General features: G+C 37.1%; 1 protein-coding gene across 1 annotated transcript; it reads right to left on the bottom strand.

The window, feature by feature from the left end:
• Nucleotides 1-1,576: 1,576 nt before the first annotated feature.
• Nucleotides 1,577-18,419, bottom strand: RRH (retinal pigment epithelium-derived rhodopsin homolog). The gene is made up of 7 exons (XM_025386212.1): nt 18,276-18,419; nt 13,076-13,266; nt 11,274-11,373; nt 10,584-10,737; nt 9,150-9,318; nt 3,700-3,878; nt 1,577-2,272 (listed from the first exon to the last, which is right to left on the bottom strand). The coding sequence occupies exons 1-7, from the start codon at nt 18,379-18,381 to the stop codon at nt 2,158-2,160; spliced, it is 1,014 nt and encodes a 337-aa protein (XP_025241997.1). The 5' UTR covers nt 18,382-18,419; the 3' UTR covers nt 1,577-2,157.
• Nucleotides 18,420-18,668: the final 249 nt, after the last annotated feature.

Raw genomic sequence — 18,668 nt, 5'->3', positions numbered from 1 at the left:
TAGTTTTATCATATAAGCAAATTAGACAATAAAAAATATAGCACTGAAATATAATGACTCTATACTGTTGAAGTCCTTTATGTTTGAGGCAAAGTTGCTTCTTGCTTATCGCTGGAAATGAGTTCACGGCCTTGCAAATTGGAACTCTGAGTCCATTTTTCTAGATATTATTACAGAAATTGTCCTGACCTTTTAATGGCTCTGGGACTTTGGGCGCAGATGTCATTATGTTTTCCCTGTAAAAAGTCTCAGCTACGGTAGACAGGATGAGCAAAGAGCTAGTGACACAAAGCATTCAGAACTCTCTGGGAACACTAGACATTTTAATTTGGCCATGAAGAAAGACAAAAAGCTGAAAAGTCCCTTTCAGAGTACGTTAAAGAGGGCCTTGAAAATCCAGCTGAGGGGTTTATACTTACTTGGTGGGCGAGTGAAGGTTTTTAGCTAAAGAATTTGGGCACTGGAACTTTATTTTTAAAAGATTAGCTACGAGGTTGTATTGATTGCGGATGTATTGTATTAATTGATTGCAGTGGGAAAGTCAGAGAGTGAGGAGATAACGTAGAAGATTACTATAACAGTTTACCTTTCCATATACATAGAGGACTGTACACATAAAACTAATACCTAGATTTTACTTAATATGCAGCCAAAGGTGCTAAAGAGACAATTTACAGGTAGAAAAAATAGAGATTAAAAAATACAATATGCAAAGATACACAGCCTCACTAGCAGTTAAAGAAATGTGAAATAAAATGAATTTAAGTTAGAGTATACAACTCATAATTTAAATATATACAGCACTATTAGCAGGAATATGAAAAGCCCACTTAGACACTGCCAGTATCAGTGTAAACTAATTCAATCTTTCCAGAAAGCAAGTTAGCAACAATAATAGTGTTTTTGTATTTGTATCCAGTATTTCTAGTCTGAAAAGAAACACTCAAATAGAATAACTTCTCCCAAAGAAAAAATATATTTGCACTGAAATATTTTCAGTGGTACATCCATGAAACTAAAAATTGAAAAGCAATTTAAATGTCTACTATTTAAACAATGGTATATTGTACTATGCTTTTTTTTTTTTTTTTTTTTTTTTTTTTTTTTTGAGACGGAGTCTCGCTCTGTCTCCCAGGCTGGAGTGCAGTGGCCAGATAGCTCACTGCAAGCTCCGCCTCCTGGGTTCACACCATTCTCCTGCCTCAGCCTCCCCAGTAGCTGGGACTACAGGCGCCCGCCACCTCGCCCGGCTAGTTTTTTGTATTTATTAGTAGAGACGGGGTTTCACCGTGTTAGCCAGGATGGTCTCGATCTCCTGACCTCGTGAACCGCCCGCCTCTATGCTTAACAGTCATTTAGAATGACAAATATGTGAGTCTACAAACTCATTTGACATTGAAAAATCATTTATTGAGTGCCTACTACATGCCAGACAGAATTAGGTATATGTGCTAAGGATACATTAAAGAACAAACATATAAAAATCTCCACTCTGATTGAAGTTAACTCTGGTGGCAAATATATGGAATATATATGCAGAAAAATGGTAATCAAAATTGCAGAAAACATCAAAATATGCACAGGGGTTATAATGCTATATAATATATATGCATCGACTTAACATTTTATTTAGAAACAATTGTGTTTAATGTTCATTTGATTATTTTTGTTTAATAACATAAGTTAATTGATTTAAATGTTAAAATGTTGAAATGCCAAAAATGCTTTCTATTCTAACTGGGAACATCCAACAACTCATTTCAGTAATTATCTAGAATTATTCATTATTATTGTTTTTACTCATTTATTCTAACATTAAATTAGTGACTGCTTCTATTTTAATGGAGGAGCCAGGCAAGTTAAAGGTCATCAGTACAGTGTAATGCATGCCATAATAGGGAAAAAGAAAGGGGACGTTAACCTCAGATGCCTAATTCATCAAGGGAGATGAGCAATAAGTTGACATATCAGGACACAGAGAAGCATGCACTGCAGCAGCCAGTGCACAAAGAGAAGAAGCATGAGCTGCGCTTGAGGAGCTTACAGTCTCATAGGACAATGATCCATGTCTACACTTGATCTAAATGGGCTCATATTTAAAATAAAAGCATTGTCAAAAAACTAAAGTGTTTTGACAGTGTGTCCTTTTCTCTTATTTCAGATTCTTCCTGAAGCCAGTGGGTTTTGAGATACATCCATCGGTAAAATACTTGTCACAGGCATTGTTTGGTGAGTCTGACATTTGAACATGGCAAGCATCGCCCTCCGAAACCTACAATAAAAAAAGGAAAATTTGGCATTAACTCATAATGATTTGTAACTTCTAAAGCATTTTCAAGTATGGCTAAGATGCCACTACTGCCAATTTACATCTCTGGATAAATTTCTGCCTCCAACTTAACATCTCCTGTTGAGAACCTTTATAAATATATAAAGTATATGGTAGAGTTAAAACCCATTTTGCACTATTGATTCTATAGATTTCCTGTTGAGAAACTTTATAAATATATAAGGTATATGGTACAGTTAAAGGCCAATTTTGCATCATTGATTCTATAGATTGAAGACGTCTAATAAAAGTAAATAATTGTATGTATTTAAAAGGATGCTACCAATGTCAAGTGCCATGAGTTGTTTATTTGAACTAACAATGTGTGTTTCTTCCATCTGTTCTTCCCAGCAAGAATTTTCCAAAAGAACTACCAGCAGATTCTGAATTTAAAATGTGTTCATCATTCTTCTTATGTGGTCTGTTTGGGCTGTAAAATTTTATGTTTCTTCATATACCTGTAACTAAAGCTGCTTTTCCAAACATTGTCGTTCCAGGATAAAATTACCTGACCTCAGCTGGGTGTGGTGGCGCACGCCTGTAATCCCAGCACTTTGGGAGGCTGAGACGGGTGGATCACAAGGTCAGGAGTTCAAGATGAGTCTGGCCAAGATGGTGAAACCCCATCTCTACTAAAACTACAAAAATTATCCGGGCATGGTGGTGGGCAACTGTAATCCCAGCTACTCTGGAGGCTGAGGCAGGGAATTGCTTGAACCCATAGGCGGAGGTTGCAGTGAGCTGAGATCGCGCCACTGCACTCCAGCCTGGATAGAGACTCCGCCTAAACTTCATTGAGGAGGCGGGAAGGGAACATTTTGCTGAGAAACCCAAAAAAGAGAGGAGGTAAGAATTCTCTAGTATCCAGATACCTTTTATGTTGGGACTGAACTTTTCCCTTGCATTTGAATGATATGTCTTATTTCTTGTAAGTATACATCTATGCTACCCACCAAGTGAGCCCAACGTTGCCCTGTCCATTTTCCAGTAATAAAATCACTCTTTTCTTTGGAAACCACTATTCCATGTATTTGGGATGGGAGTAACCATTTGAACTAAGCTGACCACTGACATCCCAGGGGCTTTTCTGCCAGAGAGCCATGTGAGATGCAGTTGGTATTTGGGGATGCTTAGCTGGTAGAACTTGGGTCTTGGGTTACCCACAGTCATCTCTGCCACTGTGTGGGAAGAGTCTGTCACAAATCTGGAGCTCTGGGCATTTAAGGGTCTAGATGCTGCTCCAGTCACATGAGGCAAATGACCTTTATGCTAGATTGAAGTGGGTTTCTGTCACTTCTCTCCCAAGAAATCTTAACATTCTTTTTATATCAGTTTTATTTTGTATTGCAAGCATTTTAGACATTACTTACTTTTTATTAGCAACCACGTAAATGCAGGGGTTATAGAATGTAGAAGATTTTGCAAACAGTGGAGCTATGATGGCCATGGGGGGAGGAATCTTCTTTGGGTCACCAAAAGAAGCCCATAAGCACACGATGGAATAAGGGGACCATGCCACCAGAAACATGCAGATCATGATCACAGACATCTGAAAAGAAATAGATATTCACCAAGCCCAATATCTAAAATATTTAAATATTAATATATCTAAAGTAGGGTAAAAAGCTATCTAGGTTGGAATTTGAATATGTTTATGTTGTTGATGATATAAAGGAAATAGCTGAGTTTTTTTTGCCTTTGATGTTGTTTGTTCAAGTGCCTGAAGTCGACTATGATAATAAGACCTTGTGAAATGGGTATATCAAGAATATATAACATTGCTTTTAAGAATGGTACACACACATAAAAGAATGCCCTCTTTCTTTCTGTATGCTAGGGGAGAGTACAAAAGCTGACTTTGATGAAAGACAGATAAAAACCCACCCCACCCCACTTCACATCATTATGCTATGAACTGCTGGCATGGCTATTATTATTATTATTACCATCATTATTATTTGTTCTTACTGGGATTATCTGCTAAACTAAAAAAAGTAACTTTCCAACTTTCTAAATTCAATTTGGAAACAAATACAATCCTATCTTGAGCTCAGTGAATTCTAACACAGGCCATTTCAACTGGATATATATTATACACAATGCAGATAATTTTGTAAAGGAGGTCTCTTGCATCTTGTTTAAATGAAAAAATTATATTTTTATCTTTCTTCCCTAGGTTTTCTGCTAAAATTATGGAACAGAGGTTAAAGAAGACAAAAAACCCTTAAGGACAGAGAATCAGAGATTAGACAATACATATTTTTTAATGGAAACAATGACCATTGGACAAGATGCAAATTATGTAAGGAACATGAGAATAATTTTATAAATAAGTAAATGAATAAACGCTAAAAAGAGCCAACTATGAGGGAAAACCAGATACAGACCACAATGCTACAGAGCAACGGATATTCTAGTAACAAAGGATACCAGAAAACTCTGGATGTGGGGGTGCACATGGAGCTCAAAATAGAACTGGTTGAAATCTACAAAGTCGCCGGGCACAGTGGCTCAGGCCTGTAATCCCAGCACTTTGGGAGGCCGAGGCGGGTGGATCACGAGGTCAGGAAATCGAGACCATCCTGGCTAACACAGTGAAACCCCGTCTCTACTTAAAAAAAAAAATACAAAAAATTAGCCAGGCTTGGTGGCAGGTGCCTGTAGTCCCAGCTACTCAGGAGGCTGAGGCAGGAGAATGGCGTGAACCCGGGAGGCGGAGCTTGCAGTGAGCGGAGATTGCATTACTGCATTCCAGGCTGGGCCATAGAGCGAGACTCCGTCTCAAAACAAAAAAAACAAAACAAAAAAAAGAAAGTAGTTAGACGTCCAAATCTTTCTGCCTGTCCACTCAGTCTACCCAGTAACTTCCCCTTCCTCTCCCTGGAAGACTTCCAGAGCTCAGTATTTAAAAAAAGAAGAAGAAGAAGAAGAAAGAAGAAGAAGAAGAAGAAAGAAGAAGAAGAAGAAGAAAGAAGAAGAAGAAGAAGAAAGAAGGAAGAAGAAGAAGAAGAAGAAGAAGAAGAAGAAGAAGAAGAAGAAGAAGAAGAAGAAGAAGAAGAAGTAGTAGTTGGGAAACTCAGGACACAGGGACACCAGGTTCAGCTAAGCACTTCAGTACTGTGTTAAAAAGAGGTATATGTGTGCTGCCCCCTCCTTGTGAAGAAACTTGGAGATAGACTTGTACCTCCCTCCTAGGAACATGAAAGGAATTCTGCCCAGAATAAAATACCTAGAGATACAGTTACCTGGACAGTTAGAAATTCCCCCCAAATCTCCATTCCATCATTTTAACAGGCTATCAGGAGGGAGCAACATGAAAAAGACAATTTTTCCTTTTAAACAAGATACAAAAGAGCTCCTTTACAAAATTATCTGCATCATGTATAATACACATCCAGCAGAAATTGCCTGTGCTAGAACTCACTGAGCTCAAGATAGGATTGTATTTGTTTCCAGGTTGAGTTTGGAAGTTAGAAAAAAAAATTTTTTTTGACTAACAGATAATCACAGTGAGAGAATAATAATAATGATGACGATGGTCATAATAATAACTACAGAGACAATTAGAAATTCCCCCAAAAGAAACATCTCACTAATAAGCATATCCATGCTTACAATGAACATTTTTAATGCATCACTCTTAAGTATGAAGGAACAATCATTGACCACCAGACCTTAAGAAAACTTTTACATTGACAGGCAAAGAAAAAAAAAAAAAAAAACAGTGCAAGAACTCAGGGGAAACAAAAATATGTGGTAAACAGAAGGAAATATAAATATATACATAATGTCACAGAAATAACAGAAGATATACATCCATAAAACAAGGAGAGAATAGAGTATAAAATAGCTGTTTTATCAACAAAAATGGTTTTTAACTCTAGAAGAGAACCCAGGCAATACCATTCAGGACATAGGCACAGGCAAAGACTTCATGATGAAGATGCCAAAAGCAATTGCAACAGAAGCAAAAATTGACAAATAGGATCTAATTAAACTAAAGAGCTTCTGCACAGCAAAAGAAACTATAAACAGAGTAAACAGACAGCCTACAGAATGGGAGAAAATTTTTGCAATCTGGGCATCTGACAAAGGTCTAATATCCAGCATCTACAAGGAACTTAAGCAAATTTATAAGAAAAAAACAAGCAACCCCATTACAAAGTGGGCAAGGGACATGAACAGGTATTTCTTAACAGAAGACATACATGCAGCCAACAAACATGAAAAAAAAAAAAGCTCATCACTGATCATTAGAGAAATGCAAATCAAAACCACAATGAGATACCATCTCATACCAGTCAGAATGACTATTAATAAAAAGTCAAAAAATAACAGATGCTGGTGAGATTGTGACAAAAAACACTTTTACACTCTTGGTGGGAGTATAACTTAGTTCAATCATTGTGGAAGATTGTGTGTGGCAATTCCTCAAAGACCTGGAGACAGAAATACCATTTGTCCCAGCAATTCTTTTACTGAGTATATACCCAAAGGAATATAAATCATTCTATTATAAAGACACATGCAGATGTATGTTTATTGCAGCACTATTCAAAATAGCAATCATGGACATGACATGAAATTAACCTAAATTCTCATCAATGGTAGACTGGATAAAGAAAATGTGGTACAATGAAGCCATAAAAAGGAATGAGATCATGTCCTTTGCAGGGACATCAATGGAGCTGGAGGCCATTATCAAACTAATGCAGGAACAGAAAACCAAATACCATATATTGTCCTTATAAGTGGGAGCACACTTATGTGTGCTCACACTTAATGAGAACACATGGACACACGGCGGAAGCAACGCACACTGGGGCCTGTCAGAGGGTAGAGGGAGGAAGGAGGGAGAGGATCAGGAAGAACAGCTAATGGATGGATGGGCTTAATACCTGGATGATCTGGGCAGCAAACCACCATGGCACACATTTACCTATGTAACAAACCTACACATCCTGCACATATACCCCTGAACTTAAAATAAAAGTTGGAATTATTTTTAATGGTTTTTACCCTATCTGTAAAAGTGAGAGTAGAATGTTAAAAATGTAATAGAAAGGTTGTATGATATTATCAGGTTAGGATCAAGGGAAGGTGAATCAGGTGAATTATATAGGTGCAGGGTCAGATCCTGTTTTTATTTAAAATTTCTATTTTGTTCAACATAATTTTTACGTTAACTTTTTTAAGTACTAGATTAAGCCACTTTTTTTTATTAATGAGTTTTTTGGGGCTTGCTTGCATTTTGCACCCAAGGGTTGACCTTCACTATCCTCACCCTTATCCTAGACCTAGATATGATTAAGCAAATCTCCCAGAAAGTAGAAACAAAAAGAAACAAACAACCACCACAAAAGAGACAAACAAAAATAGACAATATAGGAGAGAAAATTTAAGAAAATTAGAAGATAAATCTAGCAAATTAAATATCTAAATAAAAGGAATTCCAGGGAAAGAGAAGAGAAAAAACCAGAGGGACTGGAATCATCAGAGAAATCATGAGAGAAATCTCCTAGAAGAGCAAGATGGGAGTCTCCACACTGAAAGAACTCACCAAGTACCCAGTGCTGGATAAATACTCATACCAAGGTGCATCAGTATACATTTTCAGAGAACTAGAGACATAGAGAAGATCCTATAAGCTTCCAGAGAAAACTCACAGATCACCACAGAGCATCAACCACCAGAATGCCATCAGCCTTTGTAGCAGCAATACTGGAAGCTAGGAGACACAGAGTGATACCTTCAAAACTCTTTGAATATTACTTTTGCACCTAGAATTCTAGACCAGGCAAACAGTCAGTCAATATGATACTAAAATTAAGACAATTTCAGTCATGCAAAGTCTTAAAAATATTACCTCTCCCATAACTTCAGGAATTAATTGAAGAATGTTTTCCACCAAATCAGAGGAAATAAACTAAGAACAAGAAGGGAAAAAAAAGGAAGACAAGCATTCCAGAAAACAGGGGATTTGACCCTGGAAGGAGGTGAAAGCATCCTGAGCTGATGATGAAGGGAGACCTGAAGATGTTGGCTTTCTGAGCAGCGGTCCTCAGGAGCAATCAGTTCAAAACAGAGCAGGAGGCCCCAGGGAACCAGGAGAATGGCTCCAAGAAGAGGATAAGGTTCATCACATCTGTGGTGTGTTTAAACATACTGACAGCAGAGAAAAAGCCTCTTTATCTAACCAAATATTGTTAACATTATACTGACAGATAAGGAGGGAGAAAGGTATGGAGGAGGAGTTGGGCAGGTGGGTGGTGTAAGAGAATAAATCCTCATCACCCACAGTAGGAAATCAAGAGATGATGGCCAAAAATATATCCAAAAGAGCAAACAGCACATGATTCAGAAATAAGAAGGCAAGTGGCCAGGCGCAGTGGCTCACCCCTGTAATCCCAGCACTTTGCAAGGCCAAGGTGGGCGGATCACCTGAGGTCAGGAGTTCAAGACCAGCCTGGCCAACATGGTAAAACACCATCTCTACTAAAAATACAAAAAATTTAGCTGGGCATGGCGGTGGGCGTCTCTAATCCCAGCTACTTGGGAGGCTGAGGCAGGAGAATCACTCGAACCAGGGAGGCGGAGGTTGCAGTGAGTTGAGATCGTGCCATTGAACTCTAGCCTAGACAATAAGAATGAAACTCCATTTCAAAAAAATAAAAAATAAGGAGGCAAACACAGAAGAAAGATCTGGGAAGTGAGAGATGGAGATGAGGGAGAGAAGACTGCAGTGGTCCCAGGGACTCTTTCAACTATGAGTGGGTAAAAGCTCCATGACAACAATTTTTCAAGGATTTTGGCCTCTTACCTTTGTTACATCTATCTGATCTGACCATTCTCTGTTGAGGGACTCAGTGCAGTCACTGGTAGCGTGATGTTTAATGGATAGTGTGACATGGTAATAGCAGTAAAACATCACTGTCAAGGGCACAATAAAATTTATCGCAATAACCGTCATGGTGTAAGACACAAAAGATCTGAAAATAAGAAAAGGCAATCATGATTGCTCATTTAATGTCCTAAGCAGGGAAAGGGGAAAGAGGAGATAATTATTAAAAATAATATTGGTAGTCACTGTATTATTAAATAGTTTAAGAAGTGTATTTGACTTTTAGTTCATTTAGGCCAGAAATTGGCAAACTATGGACTGTAGGCCTATTCCAGCCTATTACTCATCTTTGTAAATAAAGTTTTATTGGAACACAGCCATGTGCCCTCATTTACATGCTGGCTATGGCTGCTTTTACAGGATGATGACAGAGTTGAAGAGCTGTAATAGAGACATCTGGCCTATAAAGTCTAAAGTATTTACTTTTAATTGCTTTGAAGACAGAATCTTGCTCGTTCACCCAGGCTGGAGTGCAGTGGTGCAATCATGTCTCACTGTAGCCTTGAACTCCCCAGCTCAAGCCAATCTCCATTTTAGCCTACCAAGTACCTGAGACCACAGGCATGTACCACCACAGCCAGCTAAATTTCCGCCCCCAACTTTTTTTTTTTTTTTTTTGTAGAGACAGAGTCTCAATATGTTGCCCAGTCTGGACTCAAACTCCTGGGCAGAAGTGATCTTCCTGCCCCAACCTCACAAAGTGCTGGGATTACAGGCATGAACCACTGTGCCTAGCCTTTACTTTTTGAATCTGCAGAAAAAATTTTAGATTTAGATCTGGTTTGAGATTTAGAAATTTTCTGTTCATTTTTAAGTCATCCTTCATTTCCTTTAATGAACTAAAATATCCTCTTGTTCCTGGAAAATATATAGAAGCCTCACTAACTAGCAGGTAAATCTCTGCAGTGACTGTACTTTTGCTATGCAGTTCTCAGAATGTGCTTGGACACCAGACCATCTTGAAAAGACAGCAGAGAGGCAGCCTGGGCTTTTGCCAGAGCCGCACACTCTATCTAGCTTCACTAACCCTTTTCCTGCTCATGATCCTACCTTTGAGATGTGCAAATATTGGAAGGGTGATTGGTACCCTGCATTGCTGCTTTAAGAGAGAACACAGGGGAGGGAGGAAGGAATGGGGTAAAGGAGACACAGTGAGATGGATGACCTTTACTTGCAAACAAGCATAAGTCACTTTTCTCAATTCCGACTTTTGCTAGAATCACATTATCACTACCGAGGAAGCACTTTGCCACCTTCTATATGAGGAACACATGATGTGAGCTTAAATTTGAAGGGGTGAGAAAATGTCTACACTAGAAGCATTTGATTATAAAGTGTAAACTTCTCCCTTACCTATCATTTTTCCTCCAGTTTATGGTACAAGTAGCACCAGTAGGATCTGGGGCATAACTAGCCCACCCTATGATAGGCATCAAAGCCCAAAACAGGCCATTGATCCAGGCTCCCAGAATCATGCCAATGTATGTGTTGGTGGTCATTCTTCTCCCTATTATCAAGCATAGGAAATATTAGCAGCATTTGCCATTAATAGGACTCACTTTTTTAAACTTGCTTGATTCATAAGTGTTATCAAGTAGATTCTTTACAGAGCACTTTGGTGGGCCTCAGGAGCCAAAACATGCATGTAACGCCAAATAAAAGTAACAAATATGTTCTCCCTTTTTACCAAGCCTATCTACATAAGTTCACATTCTGGAAAAAAATGACATTTAAGCTAAAACCTAAATGAGAAAAGAATCAGTCAGAGGATAAGCAGGAAGAGTAGCTTTCCAGACCTAGCAAAACAGTGGATACGAAGACCTCACTTTGGGCTTGGTCCATACCTCAAAGTGTGAATGACCTTATGAAATTTGGATTTTATTCTAAGTACAATAGGAAGCCATTGAAACATTTGAACAATTTTTGCCAGAGAAATAAAACTGACCCTAACTACAAACCATTAGGTTTATATTTTAGCGTATATATTGAGTGGCCATTAGTCAAGAAATGGATTCATTAAGAAAGCTGAGAAAAGTGTTGTACCTATGTCAGGAAGGCAGATGGTCAGGTATCGGTCCACGGCCACGACAGTGAGTAATCCAATGCTTGCCATTCCAAAAAAAATATTCAATCCAGCATAAACCTGAAAACCAAAATTGAAAATACTCTACCATTGTAAACACCCTCCCAAGAAACATTTAGATTTTTGTACCATTGTTAGAATATATCTCAAATATACTAAATGTTTTTTACTACTTTAAAAGACATCTTCATTGTCAAATTATAACTAGTTTAATAAAAATTTATGGAAAGTATTTTGTAATTTCATTAACTAAAATGAACTTTTTTCAAAATTTTAAGACTTACAGTGAAATTTCGTTACAACACTCTATGAACAGAGTGCAGAACAACCACAAACCAGCAAAAGACTAGTATTCAGAAGATGGGCAATTCAACAGGAGAAAAAGACAAACTCAATAGAAAAATGGCCAGAATGAATGGGGTATGCACAAAAGCCCACTGGCATTTGAATGTTTATAACATAAGACATGCAACCACAATAAATATTCAAAGAAATGCTGATTATAAGATGGCATTTTACACTCTTGAAAATGAAAATTTAAAAGTCTGACAATCCCAAGTATTAAAGAGAATGTGGAGTAATAGATGTTCTCATAATTTGAATAACTATTTTGGACAGCAATTTGGCTACTTCTGATAAAGTTGAAGATGAACATTCTCTACAACTTAAGCCATTCCACTCCTAGGTAATGTGTCTAAAGAAACTCACATATTGCAGAAGGAGACGTATATAAGAACATTTATTGAAGCCTTCTCTGTGATAGAAAAAAAAATGGGAACAAGTGTCCAATAAGAGTAAAATGAAAAAGTACATTGGGCTATCTATGTTCATAAAATGAAATATTGTATAGCAGTCAAAATGAATGACTTACAGCCATATCCCTCAACATGGATAAACCTCAAAAACATAATATAGAACAATGAAAGGAAATCACATAATGCAAACAATGTTATATCATTTACACAAAACCTAAAGTATTCAGACAGTATCTGGTTTATGTGCAAATATATAAGATAGGAAAACATTCATGACAGGAATAAGATTGAGGATGGTATGCCATGGCCTTCATCATTATCTGTATAGTTTTATGTCTTTAAAAAGGAAAACAATCTGAAGCACAGATTGAGGAACAGTAAGACTTAACAAAACTGGTTGGTACTTACGTGGATATTCAGTATTCACTACTACTTTCATTTAATTCTCTATAGTTTTTAGCTTATAATAGTAAACCGCTAAAAGAATTAGGCCAAAAGTAATATTTGCCTACTATATTAAAGCAAATTAATATTAACTCATTTCCTTTTTAGTAAAAAATAACAAATGCATTTAGTAACAATTCTCATGGAGGACTTTCTATAGGAAAAAAATTCAACAACATGGTGACTTAACTGTCTTTCATAATATGATTAAATCACTAAATATTGTTTCAGATGAAAGCAGGGTATTTCTTTTTCAATTTGCAATATGCACATTTCATTTAAATATGCAAATCAGCACTCTTCTTTAGTTGAATGCTAGTTGTTTTGTTTGTTTCTTCCTTTGGGTTGGGAGAATTTTGAAAATATAACAATGGTTGGTGGTTTTATTTCTCTTATTAAACAATATACTGCTAGTCACTTCTGAAGTTCTTTTCTGTAAAAGTGCTGTGTCTATTATCCTACAATATCTTTTTCGATTTAAACTCTTGGGATTCTTTTTAGACATTTAAATTTACATTTCTTTGATCTATTTGTTTTGCTTTCATTCCAATGATCTCCAATACCTGACAGCCTGCATATCCAAATTTCCAACTTCCATACAGATCTGAGGCAGCAGACATGGGATAGCCAATGCTACTGACCCCTATATCAGTAACAGCCAGGTTAATAATAATTGCATTTGTGGGTGTCCGAAGTTCCTTGTACTTAATGAAGATGCCCAGAACTATTATGTTGCTGAGAATACTTATCATACCTGAGAACACACACAAAAATATGATGCATTTTGTTTAATTTGAATGTTTCAAAGTAGACTCAAAATTAAATATTTAAGCCCCTTTAAAAACATAACAGATCGTTTATTTGAAGAGCTCCTGCTGTTCTTAAAACTGTAACATCTTCACATCCCTTCTGTGAAATAGAAATGAGAAAATTAAAACACAAAGAATCTGCCAATTGCACAAGGCAGCACTGAAGGCTGGTTTTAATGTCATCGCTACTGAGTGAACTGTCCTTGAAACTCCTTCACTGGCTTTCATACCATTCCTGCTGATTTTTGGGACAAATATATGATGGACCATACCCTCTTTTTGGCAGCTTAACTTCCTCCTCTTCCTTCCTGGGGCCTGGGACTCTTCTTTTTCCATAGTTGCCTTTCTCAAGCTTCAATTATCATTCTATCCTCACAGCACTTTTGTCACTATTTTCAGCCATGACACAAGCTCCAGTTCCATATTATTTTTCATTCAACTCATTGTCATTTACTAAGCATCTACCATATGTAAGATTATATGACTATTCCAGTATTTCTTGAAACTCAACATATCCAAATTCTTCATTCCAACACACACACAGAGACACACACACACACACAAGCACACCCCTACCCCAATAGAAGAATGCATACTACAAGACTTGTCTATCCAGAGAGGAAGTTGAGCCAGCTTTTTGGTCCATAGAGAAGCCTCACAGCTGATACCACCTTAATTAAGTTTCTGACTCTTTGCTTGCAGGTCCAGAACCTCAGTGTTGTCAGTGCCCCAGACTGGTTGCATTGAGGTAGACGGATAACTAAACTTATTAACCAGAATGCCACTGTATTATTTTACACTGAGAAATACTGTTGAGTGTACTGGATGTGCATGTTTATCATCCCCTACATGCTGTAAAGGGCATAAGCCAGATATGGGCTGTACTAGATCCTAAAGGGGTGTGAGGGGGTGGGGTGTGAGTAGATTTCAGTCAAGAAGCTAGAATCATTACTGGATTGTTAGAGACTAAAGGAGGGTTGTGCAACAAGCAGGAATAGAGTTGAGTTCCCCATCGAGAAAAGAATTACTTGATGATCGATCCCCAATTATTGTCAGAGAGGGACAGTTTCCAAGCACCAACATACAACAACATCAGCTCAGTAAAAACTTTTATCATATATTGGCACTTCAGTCAGAACTTCTGCCTTAGCCTGTTACACTAACCTTCCAGATTCCTGTTCTTTTCCCCTTCTTGCTTCTGGCAGAATCAGCTTGCTATAACATAGACTTAACCATGGTTCTTCTCCTCCCCAAAACTTGTAATATTCCCCACTGGCTGTGGGATAAAAATCCAAATGTCTCAACCTGATATTCCAGGCTCTTTGCCTCAATCTGTTGTCACTCTCCAGAAGCACATTTCTACACTTGTCAAGCGAACTCTCCATTCCAGTTTTTCCCCAGATACACCATGCTTGACTCATATTTCTCCCACTTGGAGCACCCTGCTCCTTCCCTCTGCCTATCCAAATGCCATCCATCCTTCAAACCAGTTCAAGCCCCTAAGCCTTCTCTTACCCACACTATCCTCTCCTCCCTCAATTTCCAAACCACTTGCTTATGATTAACTTAGTCTTATGTAACGCTATATAATTTAACTGTTACTTTTCCTAGTCTTTTCGTGTAGATTTCAGGCTCCTCATGATTTCTGTGGTTTTTGAATATGTGACATACGCTTTATTTATTTAATAAGTGGGCTACAACTAAAACCCATATTGCTTAATTTCTATCATTCCTTCAAGACAATTAGAACACAATGACAGAAAATTTGATGAATCTTTGGCCCTATTTTTAGCATCTAGGATTGTAGCATGTATACAAGATATACTCCAAAGAATTTAATGAAATGAAGACTTTGTGGGCTAGCTACAAATTCAATGATTTGTTTTTAAAGTTAGATAAAAACAGTGCAGTAAATTGATGCCTACCAAGTACGCAACCAGAACAAAGGAACTATAATTCTGGGAGTCTTACAAATAATGGGGGGTATGAAGTAAGCAGTTTAGCCCATTCTCTCTGCAGCTGTGCCAAGCACGCTGCCTTGTTTCCACAGCTGTAGGTCTTCTAATGGGTATATAATAGATCACCTAGTCGTTAGATTTTAGTTAAGTCCCATCTCACAGTCAGTCTAAATGCTAAGCAGCACTTGATGTTGACTTCTCCTTCACTCTTGAAACATTTTCCCTCTTGTCTTCTGTGACTTCTATCCAATCTCTTCAACAGACTCTTCTTGATCTACTTCCTGGCCTTTGTTTCTCCATCTGTGTCTTATTAAATATGTGCATTGTCCAACCTTCTGTCCTAGACCCCTTTCTTTTCACATTTAACACATACTGTGAGTGATTTCTTCATACCCAAGGCTATACCCTGATACTTTTCAGCCTCCGGACACTCAAACCCATACGTCCAGCTTTTTATTGAACACCTCTCAAATTGAACTGAGAGATTTTTTCTCCTGTCTCAAACCTATTCTTCCCCAAGTGTGTTCCTATCTTGATGAAGAGCATCACCATCAATTCAGTAGCTCAAAAAAGAAACCTAGGCGTCATCTTCGATACTTCTCTCCTTTTCCCACAATCCCATCATCCATTCATCAATTCTACCTTCTAGCTCTTGAATGTATCTACTTCCTTCTGTCCTCACTGCCATTACTCCCTCCTCAGAATCACTGCAATGGCCTCCTATGTGGTCTCTTAGCTACCACTATAGCACATTTCTAAAATGCAAATCAGATCATGTCACTCTCGTTTCAAACGCTTCAGTGACTCCCTGTCACCTTTAATACTTACATGGCTTGTCACTGTCTGGTACTCAGCCATCTTTTTCAATCTATCTCTTACCCTTCATTTTACAGTTCATCCATAATGATTTATTTCAGATCCTCAAATTCACCATGTGCTCTTACCTCCCAGCCTTAATTGGGGAAAGGGAGAGTGTTCAATGACACAATAAATTAACAAAACGTCTGTTGCACTGGAAGTTGTAACAGTTTATAGGAGCCAAAATCTAAATGAAATATCAAATTAACCATTAAATAAAAAACAAAAAAATCTAAATAGGCTCTTGGTAAAAGTAACAAATGAAATAAATGCTTTCACTACACCCTTTCCTCATAGTTTTGGTTTTGATTTGCGAGTTTACGTGAGTTTTGTTAAAGGAGGAAAGTTAGGGGATTTAAAGAAAAATAGATGCTTGATGCAGGGGCAGAACAAAAGCATAAAGAGGTCAGATATGCTTTCTTCAGTGGATCCACCAGAAACACAAGCAAATAACACACACTCATTGTATATACCTTGATAAAGCTGACTCGGATTTATATGTGAGGGCTGTAGAACCAAAATGCCTGGGTTCAAATCCTGCTGTAGCTACTTAGTAGATGTGTGTGTTGGACAAGTTTCTTAAGCTCTTCATCTATATAAACTAGAGAAATAAAACTGAAGAGTAACTTACTGAATTAGTGTAAGGATGAATTATTCTGTATGTGTAAGGTTTTACAACAGTGCTTGGTATATAGCAAGTATTCAAATAACTTAGTAGCAGTAGTAAGATTACTATTATTACTACTGTTACGGAGATAAGAACTAAGTAGAATATTTTCTGCATGCTAATTTTGTAACCAGGTCAAAAAAGGATAGTTTGAGTTGGTTTTTTTTTTTTTTTTTTTTTTTTTTGCTCATCTACAAATAACTAAACCAAATACTTGTATACAAGGTATTTCCATGTAATTGTTATGAGATTGTCTCAGTCTTTTTTGCAATTACAAAAAAATTAGAACTTGTCTAGTACTTATCATACAGAGGTATTCAAATGAACAAGATAACACGTCACTAAAATCACAAAACTTAACTGAGGAGCTCAATTTCTAGCACTAGAAGTAATACGCTGAATTATAAGAAACTAAACAATTATAAACTGGGTATAGGATGATGTGTTATACTTTTCACTCTACTTTTGAATATGTTTGAAAATTTTTATAAAAGTCAATGCAAAAAATAATGAACTCAATATAACACAGTTAATTCTAAAACTCATTAAAGTTGAAAATTAAGTGATTACTCAATACAAAAGTTACACAATTCAATGACACATTAAAAGATAAAAAGTTTCTACTGTCATTCCCCCATCCCTTTTTTTCTGCAAACAATCCTTTACATCAGTGAATATGTGAGGAGGAAAGGGAAAAAGAAACAAATATTTGTCCAACACCTACTATATGGCATTTATGTGTCACTTAATTTTCTCCTTATAACAATCATGACAGGTAACTGATTCTTATGCTTGTTTTACAGATGAGAAAATGTAAGAACAAAAAGGAGAAGAAACTTGCTCACAGTTGCAAATATACTAAAAGATGAAATCCAAAACTCAAGAGTTTTCCAATAAGCATTCTGGAACAAGCTGAATTTTCAGACTCTGTCCTCAATGACAATATACTCTGCTCTGTCTTCTTAGGACTTTTTCTTTCCAGAACCTTTAAGTCCTTAGCTAAATTCTACCACCAATAACAAAAATATGAGGGTTATATATAAGAATAGTAAATGATGCTAAAAATACCTTTTTGCCATGGTGCATACTCTTCTCCAATAAAAACTTTGACAATGCAGTAACCAAATACATAGGTTTTTATAAAAGAACTATTTATTACATAGAAAACTTTTCTCAGCCCCACTTCACTGCTCTTATGTTATTTATCAAAATTCAAAATAACCTGTGACAATAGCCATCACTAACAATGTTTTCACTTATTCTTTCACCCACATTCTCTTATTTGATCTTTACAGCCCAGAAATAGAATATCGTCATCCTCATTTACCAACGAGCAAGCCAAGTCAGGATAAATGACTTGTCGAGGTTGGCCAATAATATGGAACCTGAAACAATGCATGCCTTATGCTGAAAACTTCTGCCTTTCTTCGCCTATTCTAAAGAAAGATAACTGTTAATTAAACATCCATACCTGCCATAATCAAGTAAGTTGCAACAATATTGTGTTCAGTCTGTGAAAAGACCGAGCCATCTTCATTTTTAGAGTCTGAACTGTTGCCTAAATTATTTCTTAGCATTTTGGAGGGAAGATACCGAGACACACTTCATAATAAGCCTTCGATAATTATGAACAGTTTTACGAGCTACTGAGGAAAGATTTTTCAGGACCAATCATTTCCACTTAGAGATCTCAAAGAAGGGCCTTTTCATAGAGGCCCTCCCTTAACAGATTTAATTGGACTAAAGAGGAAGGGATTTTAATTCCCAGAATAAGGGAAAAGCTTATTAGCAAAACAAAAAGAAATACCAAGCACCACACATTTTAACCTATTTGGGCATCAGTCTTCTTTCTAAGGAGATTATC

This window comes from Theropithecus gelada, chromosome 5, assembly GCF_003255815.1.
Source record: "Theropithecus gelada isolate Dixy chromosome 5, Tgel_1.0, whole genome shotgun sequence".
Taxonomy (NCBI): domain Eukaryota; kingdom Metazoa; phylum Chordata; class Mammalia; order Primates; family Cercopithecidae; genus Theropithecus; species Theropithecus gelada.
The sequence above is the reverse complement of the archived record's forward strand: the minus strand, read 5'-3'. Positions and strand labels throughout refer to the sequence as shown.

Excerpts from the sequence above, each read along its gene's own strand:
- RRH (XM_025386212.1), bottom strand. The coding sequence starts at position 18,381 with ATGCTAAGAAATAATTTAGGCAACAGTTCAGACTCTAAAAATGAAGAT. Across the intron at positions 13,267-18,275 it reads AACTTACTTGATTATGGCAG|GTATGATAAGTATTCTCAGC; the intron begins GTATGGATGTTT and ends GTGTGTTCTCAG. Across the intron at positions 10,738-11,273 it reads CATCTGCCTTCCTGACATAG|GGAGAAGAATGACCACCAAC; the intron begins GTACAACACTTT and ends GCTTGATAATAG.